We start from the raw sequence: 25524 nt of genomic DNA, 5'->3' as shown, positions 1-25524 counted from the left end.
ACACCAGCGATCAAAAAATGCTTTATGCGTTCGTGGTACCAGCCTTGCGAACGCAATACACACTGGATACAGAACTACACGAACGCGTCCCAAGACTCGCGTACACGATGAAGAAAAGTCCTCCAGCCCAGCTCCTAGCTCGACTCTATGCGAACGCGATATCTCATACGCAAACGCGAAGAAGTCCTCCCCTAACACTATGCGAACGCGGGAAATACTTCGTGATTGCGAAGAGCAATTTGCTGCCGCCATAAGAATACACTACGCGTTCTCGACACTTGCCTCACGAACGTGATGAAGAACTGAGGCACTAGATACCAGCAGAATACAACAGTGAAACATGAAGGAAAAATAGCCCGGAATCAATCCGAAAACGTACCCGAGCCCCTCGAGACCACAACCAAACATATCAACATATCCCATAACCTTATTAGAACTTATTCCAACCTTCGGAACACTCAAAACAACACTAAAATACCAAAATCACATCGGATTCAAGCCTATGAATTCCATGAACTTCCAAATTCCGCTTTCGATCAAAAAGTCTACCAAACCTCGTCCGAATGACCTGAAATTTTGCACACACGTCACAATTGACACAACGGACCTATTCCAACTTCTAGAATTCAATTCCGACTCTTATATCAAAATCTCACCAACCAACCAAAAAACGCCAAAATCCCAATTTCGCCAATTCAGGCCTAAACCTTCCACGGACCTCCAAAATACATTCTGATCATGCTCCTAAGTCCCAAATCACCTAACGGAGCTAACCAAATCATAAAAATTCCAATCCGAGGTCATCTACTAACAAGTCATATCTTGGTCAAACCTTTCAAATTTTAAGCTTCAAGCTGAGAACTGTTCTTCCAAATTCATTCTGATTACCCTGAAAACTAAAACCGACGATTTACATGAGTCATAATACATCACACGGGTCTATTCATGCCTGAGAACTGGAAATCGAAGTGCAAAAGCTCAAAACGATCGGTCGAGTCGTTACACTGCAGCCGTTCAGAGGAAATTTGGTCGTAATGATAGAATCAAATTAGACGAGGTCGAACTAGAGGCAGGGCTGCGGTTGGTGTGGCTATCATAGGATGACACCATGCCATGCGCATCATTATTACGCGTCTTCCCAGTGCAGCATCTGTGATTCTGTCACTTCACTGTTGGTGTCGTTGACGACTCTTTTGCCTCGATTCCGGTGCTACCCAACCCTATAAGTAGAGGAGGGGTTTCATTTTTGAAACTTTTAGCATTCCCCTTGTTGCATGCATATTGTTTTTCTCTGATCTTCTTGGATCTCCACTTCCGATTTCTTATAATTTCTTCTATTTTAGTCCCCGATTTCTTTTTCAGCTGACATCTTTTTTCCATGGCTTTGCTATATACACTTTACTACCGAAATATGTCAAATTCCCATCACATTCACGACAGAGTCAACGATGCCACTCTTTTATCGGTAGCTATTCCTTCCGGTAGTGAGGAATTCGTAGTTGAGGAGGAAGATAATTTTCCCATCGTGGAGGAGGTGGTTCCCAAGAATCCTTTGGTCAGAAACGATTTCCCAAAGGAACATGCTCCTTCTCTTACTCCTGCTCAAGAACTTTCTGAGGCGGGGCTGCGTTAAATAGCTGACCTTCGGTCCAAGTACCATATTCCCTCTCACATCGAGATTATCCCGGTGAAAGATGACATAGTACAGGTTCACCGACCTGGATATTGTGCTTTCTATGTTTACTCATTCTTAATCGATCATTTTCTTCCTCTCCCCCATTAGCGGAGGGGTTTTGTTTCTTTTACAACGTTTTCCCGGCGCAACTCTCCCATTATTTATACATAACTTTTCTGATGCTAGCGAAGTATGAAGAGTTCGCCGGCTATGAGGTCAATATTTGCCATCTACTGCATCTATTCTCACCTAGCTTTTATAGAGGCACGTTGATACATCTGCGACATCGTGGGGTCAAGGGGTTAGTGGCCGGGATGGATGATAAGACAAACCGGCTATTCTGCCGTAAATACTTCTTCATCAAGACCGAGCACCTAGTGGCGAATCCGATCGGGTTCCCCGAGCAATGGAATTATAATCGTAAGCGTCCTGCCATATGTTCGTTATTTTCTTTCTTTCTTTCTCTTTTGTTTTCGGATGTCATGACTTCCTTGTTTTCAGCTGAGAGGCGTTCACCTTCTCTCGTCTTCGATATTGAAGATTGGGTGACTCGTGTGTTACCCCAGACCGTGGGAATTCGCGACTGGGTGTCCTTTCACAAGCGCTTTGGACTCAAGACTCCATCCAGTAAGTGTTATTTCTACTTCTCAACTTTTTCTTGTTCAATAACGCTTTTTGATGCGACCTTCTTTTGGTACCAGGTTGGCGAGTTTCCAAAAAGGCGAAGGCTCTAGTACCTGCATTTTGACAAGCTATTGTGTTGGCTGGAATGCAATTTACTTTAGCTAAGTCTGCTCGGGGAGGTCGGACTCAATTTCCGCCAATGAGGGACTCCGCCCCTCAAACGGTTGTCGTGCAGGATGAGATCTCTTTTCAGCCTATCTTTCACCTTGTAGACGAGCCTTCTATTGGGGAGGAGACATCGTTGAGGAAAAGATGAAGGGTGGAGATCGAGAAGGCCATTGTCGCTGACGTTGAGCTGGAAAGATTCATTGCTTTGGAAGCGGAACATGTGCTTACACCAGACGTCAAGGCCGTTTCTACGGCGGGTGTTATTATGGAGAGTAGACCCTCTGGGGTTTAGAGGGTTGGTGGTAGCGGAGAGCTTACATGGGTCGCAGAAGGTGGCTCATCATCAGCGGCCAGGGGAAGTAGAGCTATCCCTGCGAGGGACGACGACTCTGGCTCGGACATCAACCCTGAGGAGGTATGAACCTTCATGGAGAGGACTACTAGTGTGGAGATAAGTATGAAGGGTCCTAATCGGCATATAGTCATTCCCGTGGACTACGACCTCTTGGCTAACTAAAAACGGGCGGTGTTAGCCTTTGCTACCATGTGCGTGGCTTCTGAGAATACGATGATACAGGAGATGAAAGATGCAAATTCGTCGTTGGGTATATCTAGCATGGCCCTGCGAGTGAGTGCTTTTCTATGTTAGGTTAAGTTTGTTTCATATGTGTAATATGCTTACACTGACTTCTTCTCTCTTTTTTTGCATGTCAGACTCTTTTCATGAGGATTGAGCACGATCGGCAAAAGGAGCGGAGGATGACCATTTTTAAGAAGATGACCTCCAAGTACAAGGAGTACCATACCAAGCACCGAACGCTGGCTGACTTTTTTAGCCAGGATGGCGAGTTTCAGTCGCTTCGTGATGAGCTCAAACAGAAGGATGATAAGCTGACGAAGAAAGATGAAGAGCTAAGGGAGAGGGACAATGAGCTTATGAGGGCCATAAGTAGGTGCAGCGAGCTTGAGGCAGTGCTAAAGGCCAAGGAGGACGAGCTCAAGGTGAGTAAGGGGGTGATGGCTTAGAACGCTGAACTTCAGGCGCAGGTGGCATCCTTAACGGTTGAACTAGGGTAGGGGGAGGCAAGGGCTATCGATCTGGAGGGTGGCTGCTGCTAACTTGGCGAGGCCATCTGCCTCGATGTTTTGTGCTTGAGGTATCTGGTCAAGTTGACATTCGTCGAATTCTGGTAGTAGTTTATGAATTTATTCCTAGTACTTTTGTAGCTTCTACTCTTTGATTTGGAAAGTCCTTATGACTTGGTTGACAACGAGTTGTGAGTCGCATCTGAGGACGACTCGTCGTGATCCATATTTGAGAGCTAGCTTTAGTCCTGCAATTACGGCCTCGTACTCGGCCTCATTGTTAGTCATATCGGGGCACCGTATGGTTTGCGGATGACTTCGCCTGTTGGGACCTCGAGTATGAGTCCCAGTCCAGATACTGACACGTTGGAAGTGCCATCGGTGTATAGGATCCATAGGTCGGGTAACCTGGGAAAGGTACGAGAAGTTTCCTGTTAGACCTCGGGCATTATTTTGGCACTGAAATAGGCGATGAAGTTGGTGAGTACCTACGATTTTATCTCTGTTCGCGGCTGATATGTTATATCGTGCTCGCTCAATTTTTTGGCTCACTTGGCCAATCTCCCCGACAGTTCGGGTTTATGTAAGATGCTCCTTAGGGGGAAGGTCATCACCACCAATATGGGTGGCATTGAAAATAGGGTCTAAGCTTTCGTGAAGCTATGACCAATGCCAAGGCCAATTTTCCGATGTGGGGGTACCTTGTTTCGGCGTCAAGCAGGGTTTTGCTAATGTAATAGATTGGAGATTGCGTACCTTTATTTTCACGGACATGTACTACACTTACTGTCACCTCTGATACGGCCAAGTATATCAGGAGGCGCTCGCTAGGTTCTGCTTTGGCGAGTAGCGGGGGCGAGGACAAGTATGCCTTTAGTTCTCTTAAGAACTTGATGCATTCTAAATTCCACTGTAGTCCGTTGTCCTTTTTAACCACGTTGAAGAATTTATTGCATCTGTCAGAGGATCGTGAGATGAATCTCGACAGGGAAGCTATACGGCTTGTCAGTTTTTGTACTTGTTTCTTGTTGGTCAATACTTCGGGTATTCCCTCAATGGCTTTGATCTGGTCGAGGTTGAACTAGATGCCTCTTTATGACACTAGAAAGCCGAGGAACATTCCCGAGGTTATGCCAAAGGAACACTTTTTGGGGTTCAGCTTCATACTGTATCGCCTTAGTATATTGAAGGCTTCCTTCAGGTGGTCGACGTGGTCTTCCTTCCTTTTTGATTTGACCATCATATCATCTATGTAAACTTCTATTTTTTTTACCGAGTTGGTCCTTGAACATCTTGGTAACCAGCCTTTGATAAGTCGCCACTGCGTTCTTCAACCCGAATGGCATGACTCTGTAATAGTACGTCCCCTGATGGGTGATGAAAGTAGTCTTTTCCTGGTCCTCCTCCTCCATGAGGATTTGGTTGTAACCTGATTAGGCGTCCAAGAAGCTCAACAACTCGTTCCATGTCGTTGCGTCGATGAGTTGATCGATGTGAGGCAATGGAAAGGACTCTTTCCGGCACGCCTTGTTTAGGTCCGTGAAATCCATGCACATCCGCCACTTTCCATTTTTCTTTTTCACTATGACTACATTGGCGACCCATTGGGGGTATTTTGACTCTCGGATGGAGCCGTTAGCGAGTAGTTTACCCACCTCATCATTGACGGCCTTATTGATTGTGGCATTGAATTTTCTTCTTACTTGTCGTACTGGAGGGTAAAGTGGGTCGACGTTCAACTTGTGAGTGGCAACATCTTTCGGGATACCTAGCATATCTGTATGGGAGAAAGTAAACAGATCGGCGTTGTCAATTAAAAACTTATGGAATTTACCTGGTTCTGAGAGTTTGTGGCCTATGTAAGGCTTTTTGTTGTTGTTGTCTAGTTGGATGGGGTCGACATCTTCTAACGTTGACCTTGTGGTTTCCACGACGCTGGGTTCCTTGATGATGTCTTTTTGTTCGTCGAATTCGGGCCCCGACTTTGGTAAATGCTATGCTTCCGAATTTGTTCCCTTTAACTAATGAGTGTATGTACAATCTTGGGCGATGCGGTAGCATTCTTGGGCTGTGCGTTGTTCGCCTCGGATGCTGAATATCTCCCAAGGAGTAGGGAACTTGATTATTTGATACAGGCTAGACGGGATGGATCTCATGGCATGTATCAATGGTCGCCATATAATGGCGTTGTAAGCTGTGTCCTGGTTCATGACATGGAACGTTGTTTCTAGGGTGACGTCCCTAGCCAGAAGCAGCGTTATCTCTCCTGAGGTTCGCTCAACTGCATTGTTAAAACCTGTTAGTGTTATGCAGTGTGGTACTATCTTGTCCTCGAGTCTCATTTGTGTGAGAACTCGAGAGTGAATAATACATATGCTGCTTCTGTCACCTACCATTATTCTTTTTGCATCAGTATCTGAAATACGTAAACTAATGACAAGAGCATCGAAGTGAGGAAAGGTCAAACCGTGGGTATCTGACTTATCGAAGATGATACTGTCTTCGAGGTCATCATACCGTTTGTGGGTGATCGACTGCTTCAGTTTATGTGTGGTGGTAAACTTCACATGGTTGATTGCTGCTTCGTCGCCCCGACCGATGATCATTTGGATGGTGCGGGCGGGAGAGGGTGGCTTTGGAGTGCCTTGGTGTTGTTCTCGTCCGCGACCGAATTTGACTCTCCCTTGGTCGCTCATTAACTCCCTTAGGTGTCCTTGGTGAAGCATGTTCACCACTTCTTGCCGTAGGGCTATGCAGTCCTCAGTCTTGTGGCCTCGTTCCTGATTAAACTCATAAAGGACGTTCGATTTTCTGGTACTTGGGTCGGATTTCATCTTTCGTGGCCATTTTACCTTCGGGCCAAGTATCTCTAGTGCGTACTCTATTTCTGAAGGGGAAAAACAAAAATTGTGAGCAGATAAGAGTGAAGGCATACCTCTTTCATTCCGCTGAGTCCCTGTATGTGGCCTAGATGGCCCTTCGGCATGGCGAGGAGCGGGCAGGATGGCCATTCTGACATATTGTTGGTGCATGTCCCTATTGGGGTGTGGGCCTGAATGTTCTCTTCGGCCATCATTACGGCGGTCTTTCCTCAACTCCGTTTGGACTGACGTTAGCCGTTGGGTTGGACCGTTGAGGTCATCCTCATCTGTTCTCACCTCGACGCAATAGGCATTGTGAATTTCTTCCCAAGTGGTGGGGGAGGTATTTCATAAGTTTGCTCAACAACTTTCTGGTCGCCCTTCACCCATTCCTGTTCAACCCATCTTGGAAAGCTGCCACCGCCATCCCTTCTGATACATTTGGCAAGCTCATTCTTACTCTGTTGAATTTGGCGAGGAAGTCCCTGAGTCCTTCACCAGGAGATTGTCTGACGGCGAATATATCATTCACCCTGGCCTCCGCTTTTTTGGCTCAATGGGTGGTGATGAACTTGTCAGCCATTTCTTCGAACGTTGTTATCGATCGTGCCGGTAATTGTGAGTATCATGTTAAGGCTCCTCCTGTTAGGGTTTCGCCAAACTTCTTCAGTAACACTAATGGTACCTGCTCTTTTGAGAGGTCGTTGCCTTTTACTGTTGTGACGTAATGAATAATATGATCATTGGGGTCAGTTGTACCATCGTATATTTTCAAATATGGTGGCATTTTGAAGGTCTTGGGTATGGCATGTGGGGCCACCTTCTCGTTGTACGATTGTTCGATGAACCGGCCAATGTCCCGTTTCGGTAACAGTTTCGGGGCGCCGGGTATCTTTTCAACCCTTTCTCGATGTTCCTTCATCTGGTCGCGAAGCGCTTTATTTTCGTTCTCAATTTCTTCCATTTTCTTTAGAATGGCCACAAGTGTGTCGTTACCTGCATCAACAACAATGTGAGTTTTACCTGTTTGGGGAGTAGGTTGCTTGTCGGCGGTTTCTATGGTATTTGTTTGTGCAGCATTTCTATTCGCCCTTTGAATGGATTTGTCGTGCATGTTATTTAAGGTACTTGTCAACCATTCCTCCAGTAATATTTTTTACTACTTGTGGCACTTCCTCAGCTGTGGACGTGGAGGCTCCCCTTTCGCGTGAAGCGGTTACACTTCCATGAGGGGGAGGTGAGTCACCTCGCCTGGGTGTAGCACTCGGCGTCACATTTTCCTCACATTTTCTGTCAACCTTGTTGATGGTGTTCAAGAGGTTGGCAGTGACGTCCACTACTGCTTTCAGTCTTTCATCTCCTTTTCCTACCATTGTTAGTTCGTGCAAACGAGAAAAAGATGGATGTTGTTTTTTTATCTAGATGAAACTAAAATTTTAACTAGTAACTCTCTACATACGGCGCCAAATTATTTGACCAAAAAGTGTTGAGCTTTTTGTTAAACTAATTAATGAAAAAATAGAGAGTGAATTATAGTTAAACGTAATAAATCCTAAATCTTAAACTGAGATATGTCAGTGATATGGGACCGTATTCAAGAGTAATAAATATCAAGTATATGTTCAATAATTGTCAATGAATGTAGTGATAGAAACATGCAATAAATGTAGGTAATGGCAATGAATGTAATAAGGAGGAATTTATCTCAAATATTAGATGACATGGATGATTCTTCTTTCTTACATCAACGTGGAATAATAGAAAGTAAAGATGGATAAGGAATCTTTGGATCTTGTAAACAAAGAATGAATATCGAACAATGTAATCAGTGGACAAGATAAACTTTTTGTATATTCTTTGTTGTCAACTCTTTATAATGTGTTCTTATCAGAGAAGTCAAGATCCCTTTTTTGTTCTTTATCTCTTCCTATTTATCGAGGATATCCCTGAGAAACTATAAAAAGTACAACTGAAAGAATATTCAATAGAATATTCCTTCTTTCTTTCTAATTAGTCATACCGTTACTTTCATACGTCCGTTGCTTGAACTCGATGCTAATTTCTCTTAAGACGACTCCTCGCCCTTATGCCGTGGTCGGTTTAATCCTCGACCACGTCCATTTGCTGCTATTGAGTCTAATCCAAATTTTGACCAATACAATGGCATCACCCTACTGTGGTTGAGTATCCTAGAAATTTTTTTTAAAAAAAAAAAGTCTTGTCGAAAAATCTGTCATATTAAAATCTTAGAAAAAAGTCTCTTTGTTGCTTTAGAAGTTCCAAATCACAAGGTAACTGGGAGGTGTATCATGCTTTCCGACACTAGACGCTAAAATTTTGAGTGGAAGTGCACTAATTCTTTGGACCCAAGAAGATATATATTAGTTGGAGAACGCAATATTTGTCAGAAATGAATGGGGCTTTAGCCTTTAGGGTTAATAATAGATATTTTATATATATAGGGGTAGAAATATAAATTTAATAATTTTTAACGGGTTAACGATTTATCCGATAAGAAAATTGAGTAATTCATTCTCGAATCAATAAATCGTTAACTACTAAATTTTAAATTGTTTACCAACCGTTAAGCTAATAATCCGATACTAATAAGTCAGTAAGCTAATTTTACAATTGGATTATCGATTACAGTTCGAGTTTGAACCGTCCTGCACACACTGATGAATCAAAGCATTAAGGCTTGTTTATGGATCTCCGATAATCTATTTAGTAAAAGATGGAGTATTAGTGATGTTATGGAAATAAGACGCTACTACAATGTAAGTACGACTTTTAAATTAAAAAATTATTAGTGATGCTATGGAAATAAGACATAATATTTTCTCTCGATTTGATTACAAGGGAGTCTGAAGCAAGTGCTAGTGATTTAATTCATTAATGTGAATTTTCCTCTTTCTAGGTCGTGTAGGTCTCATAGAATTACCCAAAAAAACAAGGTGCCTCACGAACAAACACATGTATTCATACTCCCATCAATAGAATCCACACCCTAATTCTCTTTCATTTCAATTATTGCTTTTCACCATGAAAGAGTTGAATGAATTTTGTTTTAGGTTTATTCTTGTCTTTCGAGATGATATAACTGGGACGAAATGATTTATAGGCTTTATGGGCTTTCTAAGCAAACCAGTAACAAGATTACCAGATTGAAAAGGAGCATTTGCATCTATACCCGCTTTTTGGACCACGTTTTAACTTATACCCGCTTTGCAAAAAAAATACAAGTGTACCCACTTTTCGCGTAACTTCAGGCAAACGGGTCTGAAGTAGCAAAGGCAATCACGCAAACTTCAGCATTCTAGTAGACGGGCCTGAAGTAGCAAGTTTTTGTTTGTAATTGCTGAACTTAAGCATTCTAGTAGCTTAAGTTTTGTTCTCTATTTGCTGAAGTTTTTGTTTGTAATTGCTGAATTTAAGCATTCTAGTAGCTGAAGTTTTGTTCACTATTTGCTAAAAAATTTGTTTGTAATTGCTGAACTTAAAGCATTCTAGTAGCTGAAGTTTTGTTCTCTATTTGCTGAACTTCAACATTCTAGCAGCTGAAGTTTTTGTTTATATTTGCTGAACTTCAGCTCTATGACAAGTTGTCATTAAGATCCAGTTGCTATAATGAAATTATCAGGAAATTTAAAAAGCAATACTCCTGTAAAATAAGACCATTATTAAAAGTAACATCTTCAGCTAATGCATAGGGAATCAAGTCGTTCTTTCATATTTCAATAGCAATTCAAGGAGCGCACAGGTCGTAGGAAGAAGAAGGCGTCTGTCACACCTCCTTTTTCCTTCCCGAGGGAAGCGTCGTTTTTCAAATTTAAGTGATATTATTCGAAATGGGATTATTTATTAGATTTCAGAGTTGTAACTTGGGATATTTGTTATGGTATCTCAAATCACCGATTTGAGGAATTAAAATTACAAAAATCTTTGAACATGTATAAGCACTTATTAAAACAAACATTTGGATAATAACAATCTAAACAGGAGGAACCAAAATGCCAAATAACCACCTAAAAGAAACGAAACAAAGGGAAAGACATTCATGGCTAAACTTCAATACCATACAAAGTCAATAGGAAATAGCAGCTCACAAATATCATGTATATCCTGCTCAAATACATACGCCCTCTTGCTTTTTTCAATGGTTTTGAGCGTCAAATTTTAAAATTATTTTTTAGCAAGTTAATTCATGATAAATATTATTATAAACAGCAACTGGAATTGATAATCATGAAACCAAGGAAAATTTGTATCCAGGCACATAAAACTCTAAAGTCACGCATCAATTAGAAATAAGATAAGCAAAATTGAACCTTTCAATGTAGCAAAGTTCTTTCAGATTTGAAAAATGGCAAAACACCAAAGCAAAGGTACAGCAAATGCTCCGTTTCACTTAAAAGTGCGATAGTGAGCTTCGATTGCAAATCATCCGAAGTTGAACCGTGACCGGAGTTCGAACAAAACTCGTCGACGAACTCGGGCTCGAATGTGTTTTAACAGTGATGAAGACGAACTATTTTTGTAGCTGAAAATTGATGGAAAATCAGCTGGGTTTGATGTCCATTTTCGGACTATTTTTGAACTTAAATTGGCAGCGGTTGAGCTGCTGTTCTGTTGCTTGTTTGGGGTAAGTTTCAGCTTATTGTTGCTGAGTTTGGGGCTGGATTTTGAGATAAGTTAAGGCTGGAGTTGAGCAGAGTTTTTTGGCTACTAATTTGGATGATTTTGGGGCTGTTTTGATAGTGAAAATGGCATGAGGGAGGAGCTGGATATTGGGCCTTTCATGGCTGCATTTTTACTGAGTTTGTAGCAAAGTTTACATGGGTTTTTTCATCCAGCTTATGGCAGAGAAGAGAAATGAAATTAAAGAAGAGGAGGATCCTTCTTCCTTGCTTTGTGCGGCTGAGCTCTTTTAAAAAATTAGGTTAGGCTTTGAGTATAATGTGTATTTTATATGGGAGGGAAAATGAATCTCAGCCTTTAGATTGAAAGAATTTTTAACAACTCAGATTTCATCTTTATTTCTAAAAGGGCTAATGGGTCAAGCTATTTGGGCTCAGGTTTGGCCTAATTTGGACCATGACTTAAACATTTGAATTAAGCAAGACTCTAGGAAAACTTGTCCAAATTACAACTTCTTTTTTGTTGTGATTTTAATTTTTCTTTAATTGAGTAATAGATAAAAAAAAAAAAAATACTACTCCAAAACTTGAATAGCAAGATAAAATACTAATCACTCAAAATTTACTTATCAAACTAATATATCTTTTGGAAAATATTTTCTTTATTTTTAAATGAAGATAAAGTTTATGTTAAAAATGTGACACTTTTTTATTGTTTTTAATTTTCTTTAAGTAAAATATATAAAAGGAGAAATAAGAGCTAAAATATGTAGATTAAACTTAAAATATATTTACATACTAAAAGGTGATGAAAAACTCAAATATAGTAAAAATTTAGGTGCTCACAGCTGCCCCTCTTTTGCTCAGAAACATGAAAAATTTTCGGACAAAAATAAAGTGAGTCATGTGACTCATTTTTGGCTAAATCTTTATTTAAAAAGAAAAAATAACAAAGGAAATGGTGCAACCGAGTCCTGGTTTTGGCCAGCCTACATATCACGGGTCATAAGGGAATTGTTGCTCCCAAACGCACACGCAAGTATACGTGGTCGACAAGTAATATAATGATAAGTTGAGTGTCGAACCCACAGAGATTTGTGTAAACTACTCACTAAATCACTAAAATTGTTATTCAATCCAGCTAAAATCAAAGTCCAATAATATGATTATATTATACTACAATTCTAAATAATAACTAAGTTATCAAGTAACGAGTTGATTGTTGTGTATTCAGTAGAGACAAATATTCCAGAGTTGTGATCGATTCACCAATCGTATTGTGTTCTAATTAACTCTCCCTTTCATATAATTCACTCATGGTTGCTAATTAATCGATAAATGCTCTCATAGCCTTCTCCCGAAGTACTACTCACCTATTCTCAATAGATTAACGCCTATATTCCTATGAAATCAATCTATTAAGAACGCATTAAGAGCATGATATTTAATTAAGCACGGTGACTAGGTAAATTCCTATCCTAACCACAAATTTGTTCTCCCTAAGGGTTAAGATCATGCTCTCTTCAATTCTTCTCTAATCTAAACACGGCTTTCCCAAGCATAGCATAGATAGTAAATAGAACCTAACGGTTGGCCAGACAATTAAGCAATTAAACGCAGAATTGAAGAAACAACCATATATTGGTGAATTATAATTAAGGTCAAGCAAATATAAAACAACAATATTCATGGCTAAATCACAACCCCAGAACAATGGGTGTTTAGCCATTCATAATGTAATCAAACAATTGCACAAGTTTTGAATCAGTTGGAAATACTAGAACAAGATGAAGAAAACTGAGATGTTCTTGCTCCTCAATGTTTCTTGCGTGTATTTTTGCTCCAAAGTGCGTCTCCCCCCTCAAAAATAGGTTTAGTCTTGCTTTTATATCAGTTGGGTAGGTCTAGGGCCGAAATAAACTTATCCCGGGCAAAATAGGACATGATTCGCGTCACCGACGCCCAGCCCGGTGCCAGGTGCCCTCCATAGCGCCCCAATTTTTGAGCCTACTGTTTTCAGCGCCACAGGTGGCGCCAGGCGCTGCCTGTGGCGCCCAACTGCTTCCTTTCCCGATTTTGTTCGTTTTAGCTTCAAATCTTTCACATTTTGCCCCAAATTGCTCCCGAATCATTCCTACAAGTAAAAACACTTCAAATCAATATAATTCATAGCATTTAACATCCCAAATTCACAAAACAAGAGTAAGATATGAGGCGATATACATAAAAATATATATACTTTAAGCTAAACATCAACACCCCACACTTAGGCTCTTGCTCGTCCTCGAGCAATATGACTATCTAATAAACCCCCAACTACGTTCAAGTATCAATTATAGAGGAGCACTTTAACCTTTAACTACACATTATACCCTTGACTATGATCAATACCGGCACACAAGGATGACCACACAAAATTTTACATTCTTCCCGTTTAAGCAAGCCCAAGTATAATATTTCAATTCAATAATTTCCAATAACCTATTTGTCACCACCCAACCTCAAAAGCCGACTTGCAACCACTAAGCACCCTCAACTCATGCACTTACCCAACAAGAAAGTTTACAACATTACCAATCATTCATGAGATCATGTGCCCTCACCAACAAACCGAAAGTGAATATAAATTGGTCCACACATTCAAATATGCTTTTGAACATAATTTAAGGACATCACACAATTGAATAAAATTCTCTCACTCTCACAAAGAATTCATATGCATCCCGTGGTCATTCCATAAGCTTGCCTGTAGTGTATATTTCCACTAATTTAAGCTAGCCAAATCTAGGATCAATTAGAACTTTTAGGTTGTAATGTAGGCTAAGGGACGGGTAGGATATATTTAGAAATAGTAACTCACCCTCCTAAGCACTTTAATACACTAGATTTACACTTCAAGCACATATTCTTCTCAGCTAAATCACTTGCCATATACAACATAGCCCTCTTTTCACTTAAGTACTTCTCTATGTTGTCACTAGCACAAATCAATAAGAATTGGAGGTGTGTATTTTTCTACATTATTTGAACTATCATATTTTCTTTTTTCTCTTTTCTTGCAATTTTTCTTTCCCTTTCTCTCTCTTTTTTTTTCTTCACACACTCCATACATTAAAGTTCATCGGCTAGTGACTTTTGATTTCAACTTTAGTGCACCAACGAGCCCTTCCATGTTTCCACTCGAAAGCTACTCCCCAATATCTCACCTTGCTTCCTTTAGCGACTAAGTGCCTTAGGAGGTAAAGGTTCAATCAATATCAAATTAAGAACAAAATAGGGATATGGCTTGTATGTGGGTGCCAAAAGAAAGGTCTATAGGCTCAAAGGGGCTAGCAACAGAAAATTTTACTTTTATGTGACAAGCACATCTATGATCAAGCAAGAAATGCCTACGTCATCTCCTAGATTAGAAAAACTCACAATTTCGCTTCAATTAACACACGGGGCAAGCTAGACTACACAGGATAGCACAGAAAATCACGAATCCTCACACACACGTTGCACATGACTCAATCAAGACGGTTCTGTTCAACTCTCAAGTCAAGCAATCACAAATAAATGAGAAATTTAAGCAACATTGCACTATGCGGCATACAAGTCAGACAACTGAGAAAAGGCGTCACAAAGCAGGCTATTTACTTTACTTGGGCTTTACAATTCAAACCAAATACACGGGAAAATAGAATGTATGTCATAGACTAATGTGCCAACATCAACTATGCCAGTGAGTATCTCAAAATGACTCAGTTCCTTCCTAAACTACTCCTACAAAGAAATTAAAAGTGCCCAGTTCGAGCTACATCCTTAGAAAAGAACCGGTGCCCAAAGAAAAACCAAGGAATACCACCTAGATATTCTAAGAAAATAAAATGACACATAAAAAAAATTTGGTGTTTTTAAATCGGACTTTAATCCCTCAAGAAAATTGTCCAAAAGATCCATCGTCAGGAACAGTCCGAGCTTTTTTAACTTTTTTTTGAACCTAGACTATGTCTACTACGAGTTATAAAAGAAAGACAATTATACACCAGAAAGTAGTTTTCCCACCCCACACTTATATTATGCATAGTCCTCGATGCATGATCATAGAGAAATATTAAAATAAGGGTGAGAAATACTCCCTGAGACCCTCTCAGATCTAACTCGGACATGATCCTCAATATTAAGGGCTGGGATGACCCCACACTTAAGATCAAACATGCTCCTCAACTTCAACTTTGGGTACTTAGACTTCCCCTACTCTGCAAAAATAAAAAACACAACAACACAAAACACGGTAAAAAGAAATAATCAATAGATAAAAGATACACAGGTTGGGTTGCCTCCCAACAAGCGCCTTATTTATAGTCGTGGCACGACTCTGCTACTCTGCTCAAGTTGGGCGCTTTCTCTTCTTCTTTCTCCCATGAATTCTAGCCTTTTTGCGCGCTCTCAGAAGGTCTCCTCTTTCATCTCTGGTTCTTTTCTCAATCATCTTTGCACGCTCAGCTGGAAACACGACCTCCTTTAACTCAGTTGTCCCATCTGGATCACTATAATTCACATAAGGACTCTGCTTTATCCCCTTCGATTCTACCACAGTAATCATGCACAAGTCCTCATAGTGCTTAGGAATCTTAAGTGCCTTGTACACATTAAAAGTGACCTCCACATCGTCAACTCTCATTTTTAACTTCCCTGCTCTCACATCAATAATTGCTCCACCAGTAGCTAAGAATGGTCGCCCCAAAATAATGGGCACTTCCTCATCTGCCTCGTAATCAAGAACAATAAAATCAGCAGGAAGAATAAACTTTCCCACTCGAACTAACACCTCCTCAATAATTCCTTCGGGCATGACTAGTGACATATTTGCTAGCTGTAAAGTGATTGTAGTAGGTCTAAGCGCCCCCAATCCGAGTTGCTTGAACAAAGAGGATGGCATCAAATTTATATTGGCCCCTAAATCACACAAGGCTCTACCAACCTCTTGTTTTCCAAGAGACAAAGGAATTGTGAAACTCCCAGGATCCTTCAACTTAGGAGGAAGTTTACTCTGAACTCTGGCACTACACTCTTCAGTAAGTGCAACTGTTTCAAACTCTGCATGTCTTTGTTTGTTTGCCACAATATCTCTGAGATACCTTGCATACATAGGCACTTCCTGCAAAATTTCCACCAAAGGCAGATTCACGCTCATTTGGCTCAAAATATCTAGGAATGTCTTGTACTTGGCATCATCTTTTTGCTTCTGCAGTCTTCGTGGAAACGGAGGCGGTGGCCTAGTCTCAGTTACTGGCTTGGGTCCTTTATCATCTTTCTCATTCCCCTCAACTGTCTTGGGAGCTAATTCTCCTTCAGGGTGATCTATATTCTTCTTTTTCTTTGGAACTTCTTCTAGTGCTCTTCCATTTCTCAAGGTAACCGCATTGACTTGAGCTTTAGGATTGGGCTCAGTATCACTTGGAAGAGCTCCAGCTGGTCTAGTGTTTTGAGCACTGGCAAGTTGTCCCATTTGATGCTCCAAATTTCTCACTGTTGTGGCGAGGGCTTGCTGTTCAGCCATCACTTTTTTCAACATATCTTCAAGGTGACTTGTATGACTCGCTTGTTGTTCAACCTGAGGTGGTCTATATTGTTGTTGAGGTGCTTGAGGCCTGTATTGATTCTGAGTGCCCTGGTTTCCACCCCAAGAGAAGTTTGGGTGGTTCCTCTAGTTGGGATTGTAAGTATCTCCATACTGATTTGTTTGGCCTTGATTTGCATTACCCACAAAATATACAGACTTTGGATTTGCTGGGCATAGATTGCTCATGTGACCCTCTCCACATACTTCACAAAATATTTGAACTTGTTGCACTGGTTGGGCTTGCTGCTTGTTGATACTCAAGTTCATCTAGTTGACTTGATTGGTCAGTGTAGAAATCTGCGCTGATAATGCTGAGACGACATCTAACTCAAGAACCCCTGCAAACTTTGCACTGTGTGTCTGCCCATCTCTCCTTTCCAATCCGGATTGCTCTTGGAGAATTTGTTCAATAATGCATATATCCCGTCAAAGCTTTTCTCTAACACTTGAACCCCAGCTGCAGCATCTACCACGATCTTTGTTCCAGCATGTAGCCCTTCTATGAAAGTGTGAGCTAACACTTCATTTGTCTGATTGTGATGAGGACAGTCTCTGAGTAGCCCCTTGAACCTTTCCCAAGCTGAGTATAAAGATTCTCCCACTTTCTGTTTGAAGGCCACTATCTCACTTCTGATCTTTGCAGTTTTGCCTGAAGGAAAGAACCTTGCCAGAAATTTTCTTGCCAAATCACTCCATGATGTGATGGAGTTAGCTGGTTCTGCCTTTAGCCATCGCTTAGCCTCGCCCAATAGAGAGAATGGAAAAAGTGTGAGCCTCACGTAATCTAGAGTGACCCCGTTAGTGATATAAGTATCACCAATCTCCAAGAAGTTCAGAATATGCTATTGTGGATCCTCGTGTGGAAGACCCATAAATTGCCCGTTTGCATGAAGTAACTGGATCATGCTCTGTTTCAGCTCAAAGTGCCCAGTGATCCTGGGCTTTACTATACTAGAGGTGACATTAGCAATGCTGGGCATCGCCACCTCCTGAACAACCATGGGTTGCTCCTCTGCCATGTCCACAGGAAATTGAACAAGTGCCTGAATATTATTCGTGTCCCTTGCTTCCCTCAACCTCCTGTGAAATGTTCTCTCAGGTTCAGGATCAAAGCCTTGAAGTCGGTCCTGGCTTCTGACCCTACGCATTCAATCAAAGTTCCTGAGATCTGAGCAACAATCAAGTAATGTTAGAATAGACTAAATAAACAATTAAAGCAAAAACTAGCAAGTACTTAATATTCAAGTCCCTGTCAACGGCGCCAAAAACTTGTTGCTCCCAAACGCACACGCAAGTAAAAACTTGTTGCTCCCAAACTCACAGCTGCCCCTCTTTTGCTCGGAAACATGAAGAATTTTCGGACAAAAATAAAGTGAGCCATGTGACTCATTTTTGGCTAAATCTTTATTTAAAAAGAAAAAATAACAAAGGAAATGGTGCAACCAAGTCCTGGTTTTGGCCAGCCTACATATCACGGGTCATAAGGGAATTGTTGCTCCCAAACGCACACTCAAGTATACGTAGTCGACAAGTAATATAATGATAAGTTGAGTGTCGAACCCACAGAGATTTGTTTAAACTACTCACTAAATCACTAAAATTGTTATTCAATCCAGCTAAAATCAAAGTCCAAATATGATTATATTATACTACAATTCTAAATAATAACTAAGTTATCAAGTAACGAGTTGATTGTTGTATATTCAGTAGAGACAAATATTCCAGAGTTGTGATCGATTCACCAATCATATTGTGTTCTAATTAACTCTCCCTTTCATATAATTCACTCATGGTTGCTAATTAATCGATAAATGCTCTCATAGCCTTCTCCCGAAGTACTACTCACCTATTCTCAATAGATTAACGCCTATATTCCTATGAAATCAATCTATTAAGAACGCATTAAGATCACGATATTTAATTAAGCACGGTGAATAGGTATATTCCTATGCTAACCACAAATCCGCTCCCCCTAAGGGTTAAGATCATGCTCTCTTCAATTCTTCTCTAATCTAAACACGGCTTTCCCAAGCATAGCATAGATAGTAAATAGAACCTAACTGCTGGCCAGATAATTAAGCAATTAAACGCAGAATTGAAGAAACAGCCATATATTGGTGAATTATAATCAAAGTCAAGCTAATATAAAACAACACTATTCATGGCTAAATCACAACCCCAGAACAATGGGTGTTTAGCCACTCATGATGTAATCAAACAATTGCACAAGTTTTGAATCAGTTGGAAATACTAGAACAAGATGAAGAAAACTGAGATGTTCTTGCTCCTCAATGTTTTTTGCGTGTATTTTTGCTCCAAAGTGCGTCTCCCCCCCCCCTCAATAATAGGTTTAGTCTTGCTTATCAGTTGGGTAGGTCTAGGGCCGAAATAAACTTATCCCGGGCAAAATAGGACACGATTCGCGTCACCGGCGCCCAGCCCGACGCCAGGCGCCCTCCATAGCGCCCCAATTTTTGAGCCTACTGTTTTCAGCGCCACAGGTGGCGCCAGGCGCTGCCTGTGGCACCCAACTGCTTCCTTTCCCGATTTTGTTCGTTTTAGCTTCAAATCTTTCATGGTTTGCCCCAAATTGCTCCCGAATCATTCCTACAAGTAAAAACACTTCAAATCAATATAATTCATAGCATTTAACATCCCAAATTCACGAAACAAGAGTAAGATATGAGGCAATATACATAAAAATATATATACTTTAAGCTAAACATCAAGAATCAGGTCGCGTGTAGTTCAAGAAGAATGATGGAGTGATGAGTTCGAGAGTCGAGTGAAGTTCTGTCGAGGCTCCGGTTCGTGGTCCTATTATTACATCAAAATCAAAATGAAAAATACTAACTAAGCCTATCAGCTACGAGTTACAAGATTCCTATTTATGAGTCTTCTGAAGCTCGATCTTGAGTCTTGGCTGGTTCTTCATGCAGACTCTGATCTAAATCTTGATGCTTGTTAGGTGCAGGTGCTGGTTCATTCTTCTTCAGTTTTTTCGGATCAAGATGGGACATGCAAAGCTTGTGACTTCAATCATGTCTTGAGCAACCCACATCTTTCTCTGCTTTTGCACTTTGAGTTCACTTCTTTTTCTTTTCTTCTTTTTCTTTTATTCAGGATTGGGGCTTATTCTTTTTGTCATATCGAATCCTTTATTTCGAGGTATAACCTGATCAGACACCAAAACCAACAAATGAACAGAATTTTTCTACCCCACTTTTCACTAGGAAAATTTCGTGAGTTATTTGTAAACAAAACTCTACTACTTCATTATTGAAAGCAATAAAAGTCAGGATTGTGTATCCTTAGGAAAAAGAGATTAGAAAATGGAGACCCTATATCTAAAATGAAATCAACTAGGGATTAGAGATCCTAGGTTGGAAAAACCACCAAGTTATGCTGGCATCAACTAGGGAGTGGGACCTTAAGTCGGAAAATCATGAGGTTATGCTGCCATTAACTAGGGAGTGAGACCCTATGCTGGAAAATCATCAGGTTATGCTGGCATCAACTGGGGAGTGGTACCCTAAGTTGGAAAATCATCAGGTTATGCTGGCATCAACTAGGGAATGGAGACCCTATGTCGGAAAATCATCAAGTTATGCTGGCATCAACTTGGGAGTGGAGACCTTATGTTGGCATTAACTAGGGAGTGGTGACCCTATGTTGGCATCAGGTTATGCTGGTATCAACTAGGGAGTCAAGACCCTGTGTTGGAAAGTCATCAACTAGGGTGTAGTGACCCTATGTTGGCATCAGGTTATGCTGGCATCAACTAGGGAGTGGAGACCCTATGTTGGCATCAGGTTATGCTGGCATCAACTAGGGAGTGGAGACCCTATGTTGGCATCAGGTTATGCTGGCATCAACTAAAGAGTGGAGACCCTATGTTGGAAAGTCATCAGGTTATGTTGGCATCAACTAGGGATTGGGACCCTATGTTAGAAAGTCATTAGGTTATGCTGGCATCAAGTTATGCTGGCATCAACTAGGGAGTGGAGACCCCTAGTTGGTGTTGGCATCAACTAGGGAGTGGAGACCCTATGTTGGCATCAACTAGGGAGTGGTGACCCTACGTTGGCATCAAGTTATGCTGGCATCAACTAGGGAGTGGAGACCCTATGTTGGCATCAACTAGGGAATGGTGACTCTACGTTGGCATCAAGTTATGCTGGCATTAACTAGGGAGTGGAGACCCTATGTTGGAAAAAACGCAGCTAGGGATTGAAGACCTAAACTATCATGATTTTGAACTTTTCCTCTTTTCATTTCATTTCATTTTTTCGTCATTTTTTTATTTATTTAATGAGTGAAAATGCAGGAAAGAATTCGGAGGAGACTTCCCTTTTGGATTGATTAATGCTGCAAAGCTATTTTAGCCTCTGCGCGATTTCCTTTTGTTGCACCTGCTTCTTGCAAGGTTGCTTTTGGATTGCACCCGTTTCCTGTTTTCAAACAAACAATAATTGTTAGTTTGAAACGATGGTTGGTTTTGTAGCCTTGATTGTTTCCGTCACTTGATCTCGGCCCGGCTTCTTGGATGAAGATCAACTGCAACTACTTATTCCCTAAGGACCGATTTCATTTCTGAACCTGGAGAATCTCTGGCTTTTCCAGACTTTGCCATGATGGTAGTTACGTGGCACTCAACCTTTTTTACTTTATTTTGCCTTTGTAGGCCTTTAACTTCTGACTTATTTTTTTTTAATTTTTAACTTCGAGGCATTGGGGAACTTTTTGGCTCCTTAAACTTTGCTGCAACGTCTAGTCGCTTGGGACTTAACCTTTTCTAACTTTATTTCGCCTTCGTAGGCCTCTCATTTCTGGCTTATTTCTTCCAATTTTAATTTTAGAGAATTTGGGGTATCTTGGTGTCACGGCCCAGATTTCCCACCCTCGGGAGTCGTGATGGCGCCTACTAGTGAAAGATAGGCAAGCCAACCATTTATATTATTTACATTTTCCCATTTTAATCCTTTAACAATTAAGAACCAATATTATGTAAATAGCAGAATTTAATAAGCGGAAGAACAAAATATAACCATTTAAATATTACCAATACAATTCCTTAAACATGGACTACCCAGAACTGGTGTCACAATTTTACAGACAGTCTAGGAATACTACAAATAAGGGTTCGAAAATAAATACAACGCTGTCTCTGAAATACATAAATGAAACAAGGTGAAAGGATAGAAGGAGACTCTAGGGCCTGCGGACGCCTGCAGGACTACCTCGGATCTCCGAATGGACTGAAGGCAGCAACCCAAAGCTAAGGTCTGTATGCTCCAGTACCGGAATCTACACACAGTGCAGAGTGTAGTATCAGCACAACCGACCCCATGTGCTGGTAAGTTCCTAGCCTAACCTCGATGAAGTAGTGACGAGTCTAGGACCAGACTACCAAATAAACCTATGTAGTTAAATCATATACAGCGAAAAATAAAGGCAGAAATGTACAGTTAAGGATAAGAGGTGGGAAACATGTTGCGGGGAACATCAAGTAATAACAGAAGAACAACAGATAAATATAATGAACACCAAAGTTCAATTATCAACAAGAATTTGAAACAAAAGACAAGTGCACGGCATCACCCTTCGTGCTTTTACTCTCGTCCTCACCATAAATCAATAAAATCGGCATGGCATCACCCTTCGTGCTTTTATCTTACATAAACATGGCACGGAATGATCCTTTGTGCATTATCACTCATATCATGGCATGGAATTGTACATCGTGCGACACGACATCACCCTTTGTGCATTAACACTCTCTCACAAATATCATACACGGCATTACCCTCCGTGCTTTAGCACTCTCTCACAAAAAAATCATGCACGACATCACCCATCATGCTTTAACACTCTTCCTTACCCAAACAACAATCACAAAGCAATAAGGGCAAGAGAATCAATAAAATCCCGGCAAGGGAATAATAGTACAACAATCATATCCCGGCAAGGGAAAACAATATCAAAACAATACATCCCGGCAAGGGAGATAATCTTAAAACAATAACATCACGGCAAGGGAGACAATATCATAATCCTCTTTTCTTTTTCATATTTACTTCACAACTCAATTCACAATTTGAGCCAATACTCTTTAATGTTCAATTGCCAATTATACTTCCACAATTCATTTTACAACTTGAGCCAACGCTCTTCAATGTTCAAATACCAATATTACTTCCACAAACCTTGCTCAACAATAGAAATCATCACATAAAGCATGAACAGTACAAACAGAGTCACATTAATCATAGTATATGACTCACGGGCATGCTTGACACCAACGTATAGATACTCGTCATCATGCCTCTACGCCATACTCAACAACTAACACATAGAAAATAGGACACAACTCTTAATCCCTCAAGCTAAGGTTAGACCAAACACTTACCTCGATGCCACGAATACAATACAAGCCTCAACTACCGCTTTACCTCTTGTTTCCACCACCAATTCGCTTGTATCTAGCCACAAGTTACTTAACTATATCAATAAATGCTAAATAAATCAATTCTAATGCATGAAAATAAGTTTTCTAAAGTTTTTCCCAAAAAGTCAAAAATTGATCCCGGTCCCACATTGTCAGAACCCAAGGTTCGAACCAAAACCCAATTAACCATTCATCCACGAACCCAAATATATAATTTTTTTTGAAATCGAACTTCAAATCGAGGTCCAAATCCCCAATATTTGAAAAACCTAAGTTCTACCCAAAACACCCAATTTTCCCCATGGAAACCCTTGATTTTGAGTTGAAATCATGTAAAAAGATGTTAAAGATTGATGAAAACGAGTTAGAAATGACTTACACTCAATTTGGAAGATTACTTGTCTTTGAAAAATCGCCCAAAGGTGTTTAGGTTTTGAGAAGGTTTGAAAAATGAGAGATTTTCGGCTAAGCATGATTTACACAGGTGTAGATATCGCAATTGCGAATCCTGGTTCGCAAATGCGAACTTGCAATTGCGGTCAAAGCTTTGCAATTGCGAAGGATGGCCTATGTCTACTTTCTTTGCAAATGCGAACAGTGTTCGCAATTACGGTGCCTGTCAAGGTCACATTTGCGACATAAGCTTCGCAAATGCGAAGGTCCCTATCCAGCCAGTCTTCGCAAATGCGATGGGTTTTTCGCAAATGCGAGCTCGCAATTGCGAACCCTGCAGATCTGCAATATACCAACAGTTTTTCCTAAGTTAAAAACACTCTGTGGCCTATCCAAAACTCACCCGAGCCCTCGGGGATCCAAACCAAACATGCATGCAAGTCCAAAAATATCATACAGACTTGCTCGTGCGATCAAATCATCAAAATAACATCAATAACTATGAATTTAGCATCAAAATCAAAGAAAAATCTCATGAACTCTTAAGTTCCAATTTTAACAACCGATGGTCCGATTCACGTCATATCAAGTCCGTTTCTTACCAAATTTTACAGGCTCAACCTAAATCCCATATAAGACCTGTACCGGATTCCGGAACCAAATACGGGCCCGATACCATCAAATTCAAACATATTTCATTTCCAAAAACTCATATATATTCCAGAAAATAATTTTCTTTAAAAATTCATTTCTCGGACTTGAGACCTCGGAATTCGATTCTAGGCATATGCCCAAGTCCCAAATTTTACTACGGACACTACAAGACCGTCGAATTACAGGTCCGGGTCCGTTTACCAAGAATGTTGACCAAAGCCAACTTAAATTTATTTTAAAAGCAAAATTTATCATTTTTCACAGATTTTCACATAATAGCTTTTCGAATACATGCCCGAATTGGACACGCAAATTGATGTGAGAAAAAATTAGTTTTTAAGGCCTTAGAATACAGAATTTATTTCTAAAACAAGTGATGACCTTTTGGGTCATCACATTCTCCACCTCTAAAGCAATCGTTCATCCTCGAACGGACATAAGAAGGAAGTACCTGAGTCGGAGAAAAGATGGGGATATTGGCTTCCCATATCGAACTCGGACTCCCAGGTCGATGCCTCAACAGGCTGACCTCTCCACTAAACACGAACAGAAGGGAAACTCTTCGATCTCAACTGAGAACCTACTGGTCTAGAATAGCTACCGGCTCCTCCTCGTATGACAAGTCCTTGTCCAACTGGACAATGCTAAAATCTAACAGGTGGGATGGATCGTCGTGATACTTCCGAAGCATGGACACATGAAACACTAGATGCACGGCTGATAAGCTCGGCGGAAGTGCAAGTCTGTAAGCCACCTCTCCCACTCGATCAAGAATCTCAAACGGGCCAATGAATCTAGGGCTAAGCTTTCCCATCTTCCCAAATCTCATCACGCCCTTCATAGGCGACACCCGAAGCAATACTCGCTCGCCGACCATGAATGCCACATCACGAATCTTACGGTCGGCCTAACTCTTTTGCCTGGATTAAGTTGTACGAAACCTATCCTGAATGATCCTGACCTTGTCTAAGGCATCCTATACTAGATCTGGCGACCGACACCGCCTACCATATAAAGCCTTATAAGGAGCCATCTGGATACTCGACTGGTAGCTGTTGTTGTAGGCAAACTCCTAAAGTCAAGAACTGATCCCACGAGCCTCTAAAGTTAATGACACAAGCTCGGAGCATATCCTCCAAAATCTGAATAGTACGCTCGGATTGCCCGTCCGTCTGAGGATGAAATGTTGTGCTCAACTCATCCCGTGTGCCCAACTCACGCTAAATTGCTCTCCAGAAATGTGAGGTAAACTGCATACCTCGGTCCGAAATGATAGACATGGGAACACTATGAAGACGAACAATCTCTCGGATATAGATCTCAGCTAACCTCTCGGAAAAATAGAAGACTGCCACAAGAATGAAATGTGT

General features: G+C 40.8%; 1 protein-coding gene and 1 non-coding gene across 2 annotated transcripts; one reads left to right on the top strand and one right to left on the bottom strand.

The window, feature by feature from the left end:
* Positions 1-15423: 15423 nt before the first annotated feature.
* Positions 15424-16596, bottom strand: LOC107787306 (uncharacterized). Its single transcript, XM_016608853.2, has 2 exons — positions 16123-16596; positions 15424-16062 (listed from the first exon to the last, which is right to left on the bottom strand). Exons 1-2 carry the CDS (start codon positions 16594-16596, stop codon positions 15424-15426), a joined length of 1113 nt encoding a protein of 370 aa, XP_016464339.2.
* Positions 16597-17192: 596 nt separating this feature from the next.
* On the top strand, positions 17193-17297 carry LOC142174981 (small nucleolar RNA R71). Its single transcript, XR_012704178.1, has one exon. It is a non-coding gene; the product is annotated as a small nucleolar RNA R71 (small nucleolar RNA).
* The last annotated feature ends 8227 nt before the right edge of the window (positions 17298-25524 follow it).

The sequence above is a fragment of the Nicotiana tabacum genome, chromosome 20 (assembly GCF_000715075.1).
Source record: "Nicotiana tabacum cultivar K326 chromosome 20, ASM71507v2, whole genome shotgun sequence".
NCBI classification, from domain to species: domain Eukaryota; kingdom Viridiplantae; phylum Streptophyta; class Magnoliopsida; order Solanales; family Solanaceae; genus Nicotiana; species Nicotiana tabacum.
This window is presented reverse-complemented; position numbering and strand designations above follow the sequence as displayed.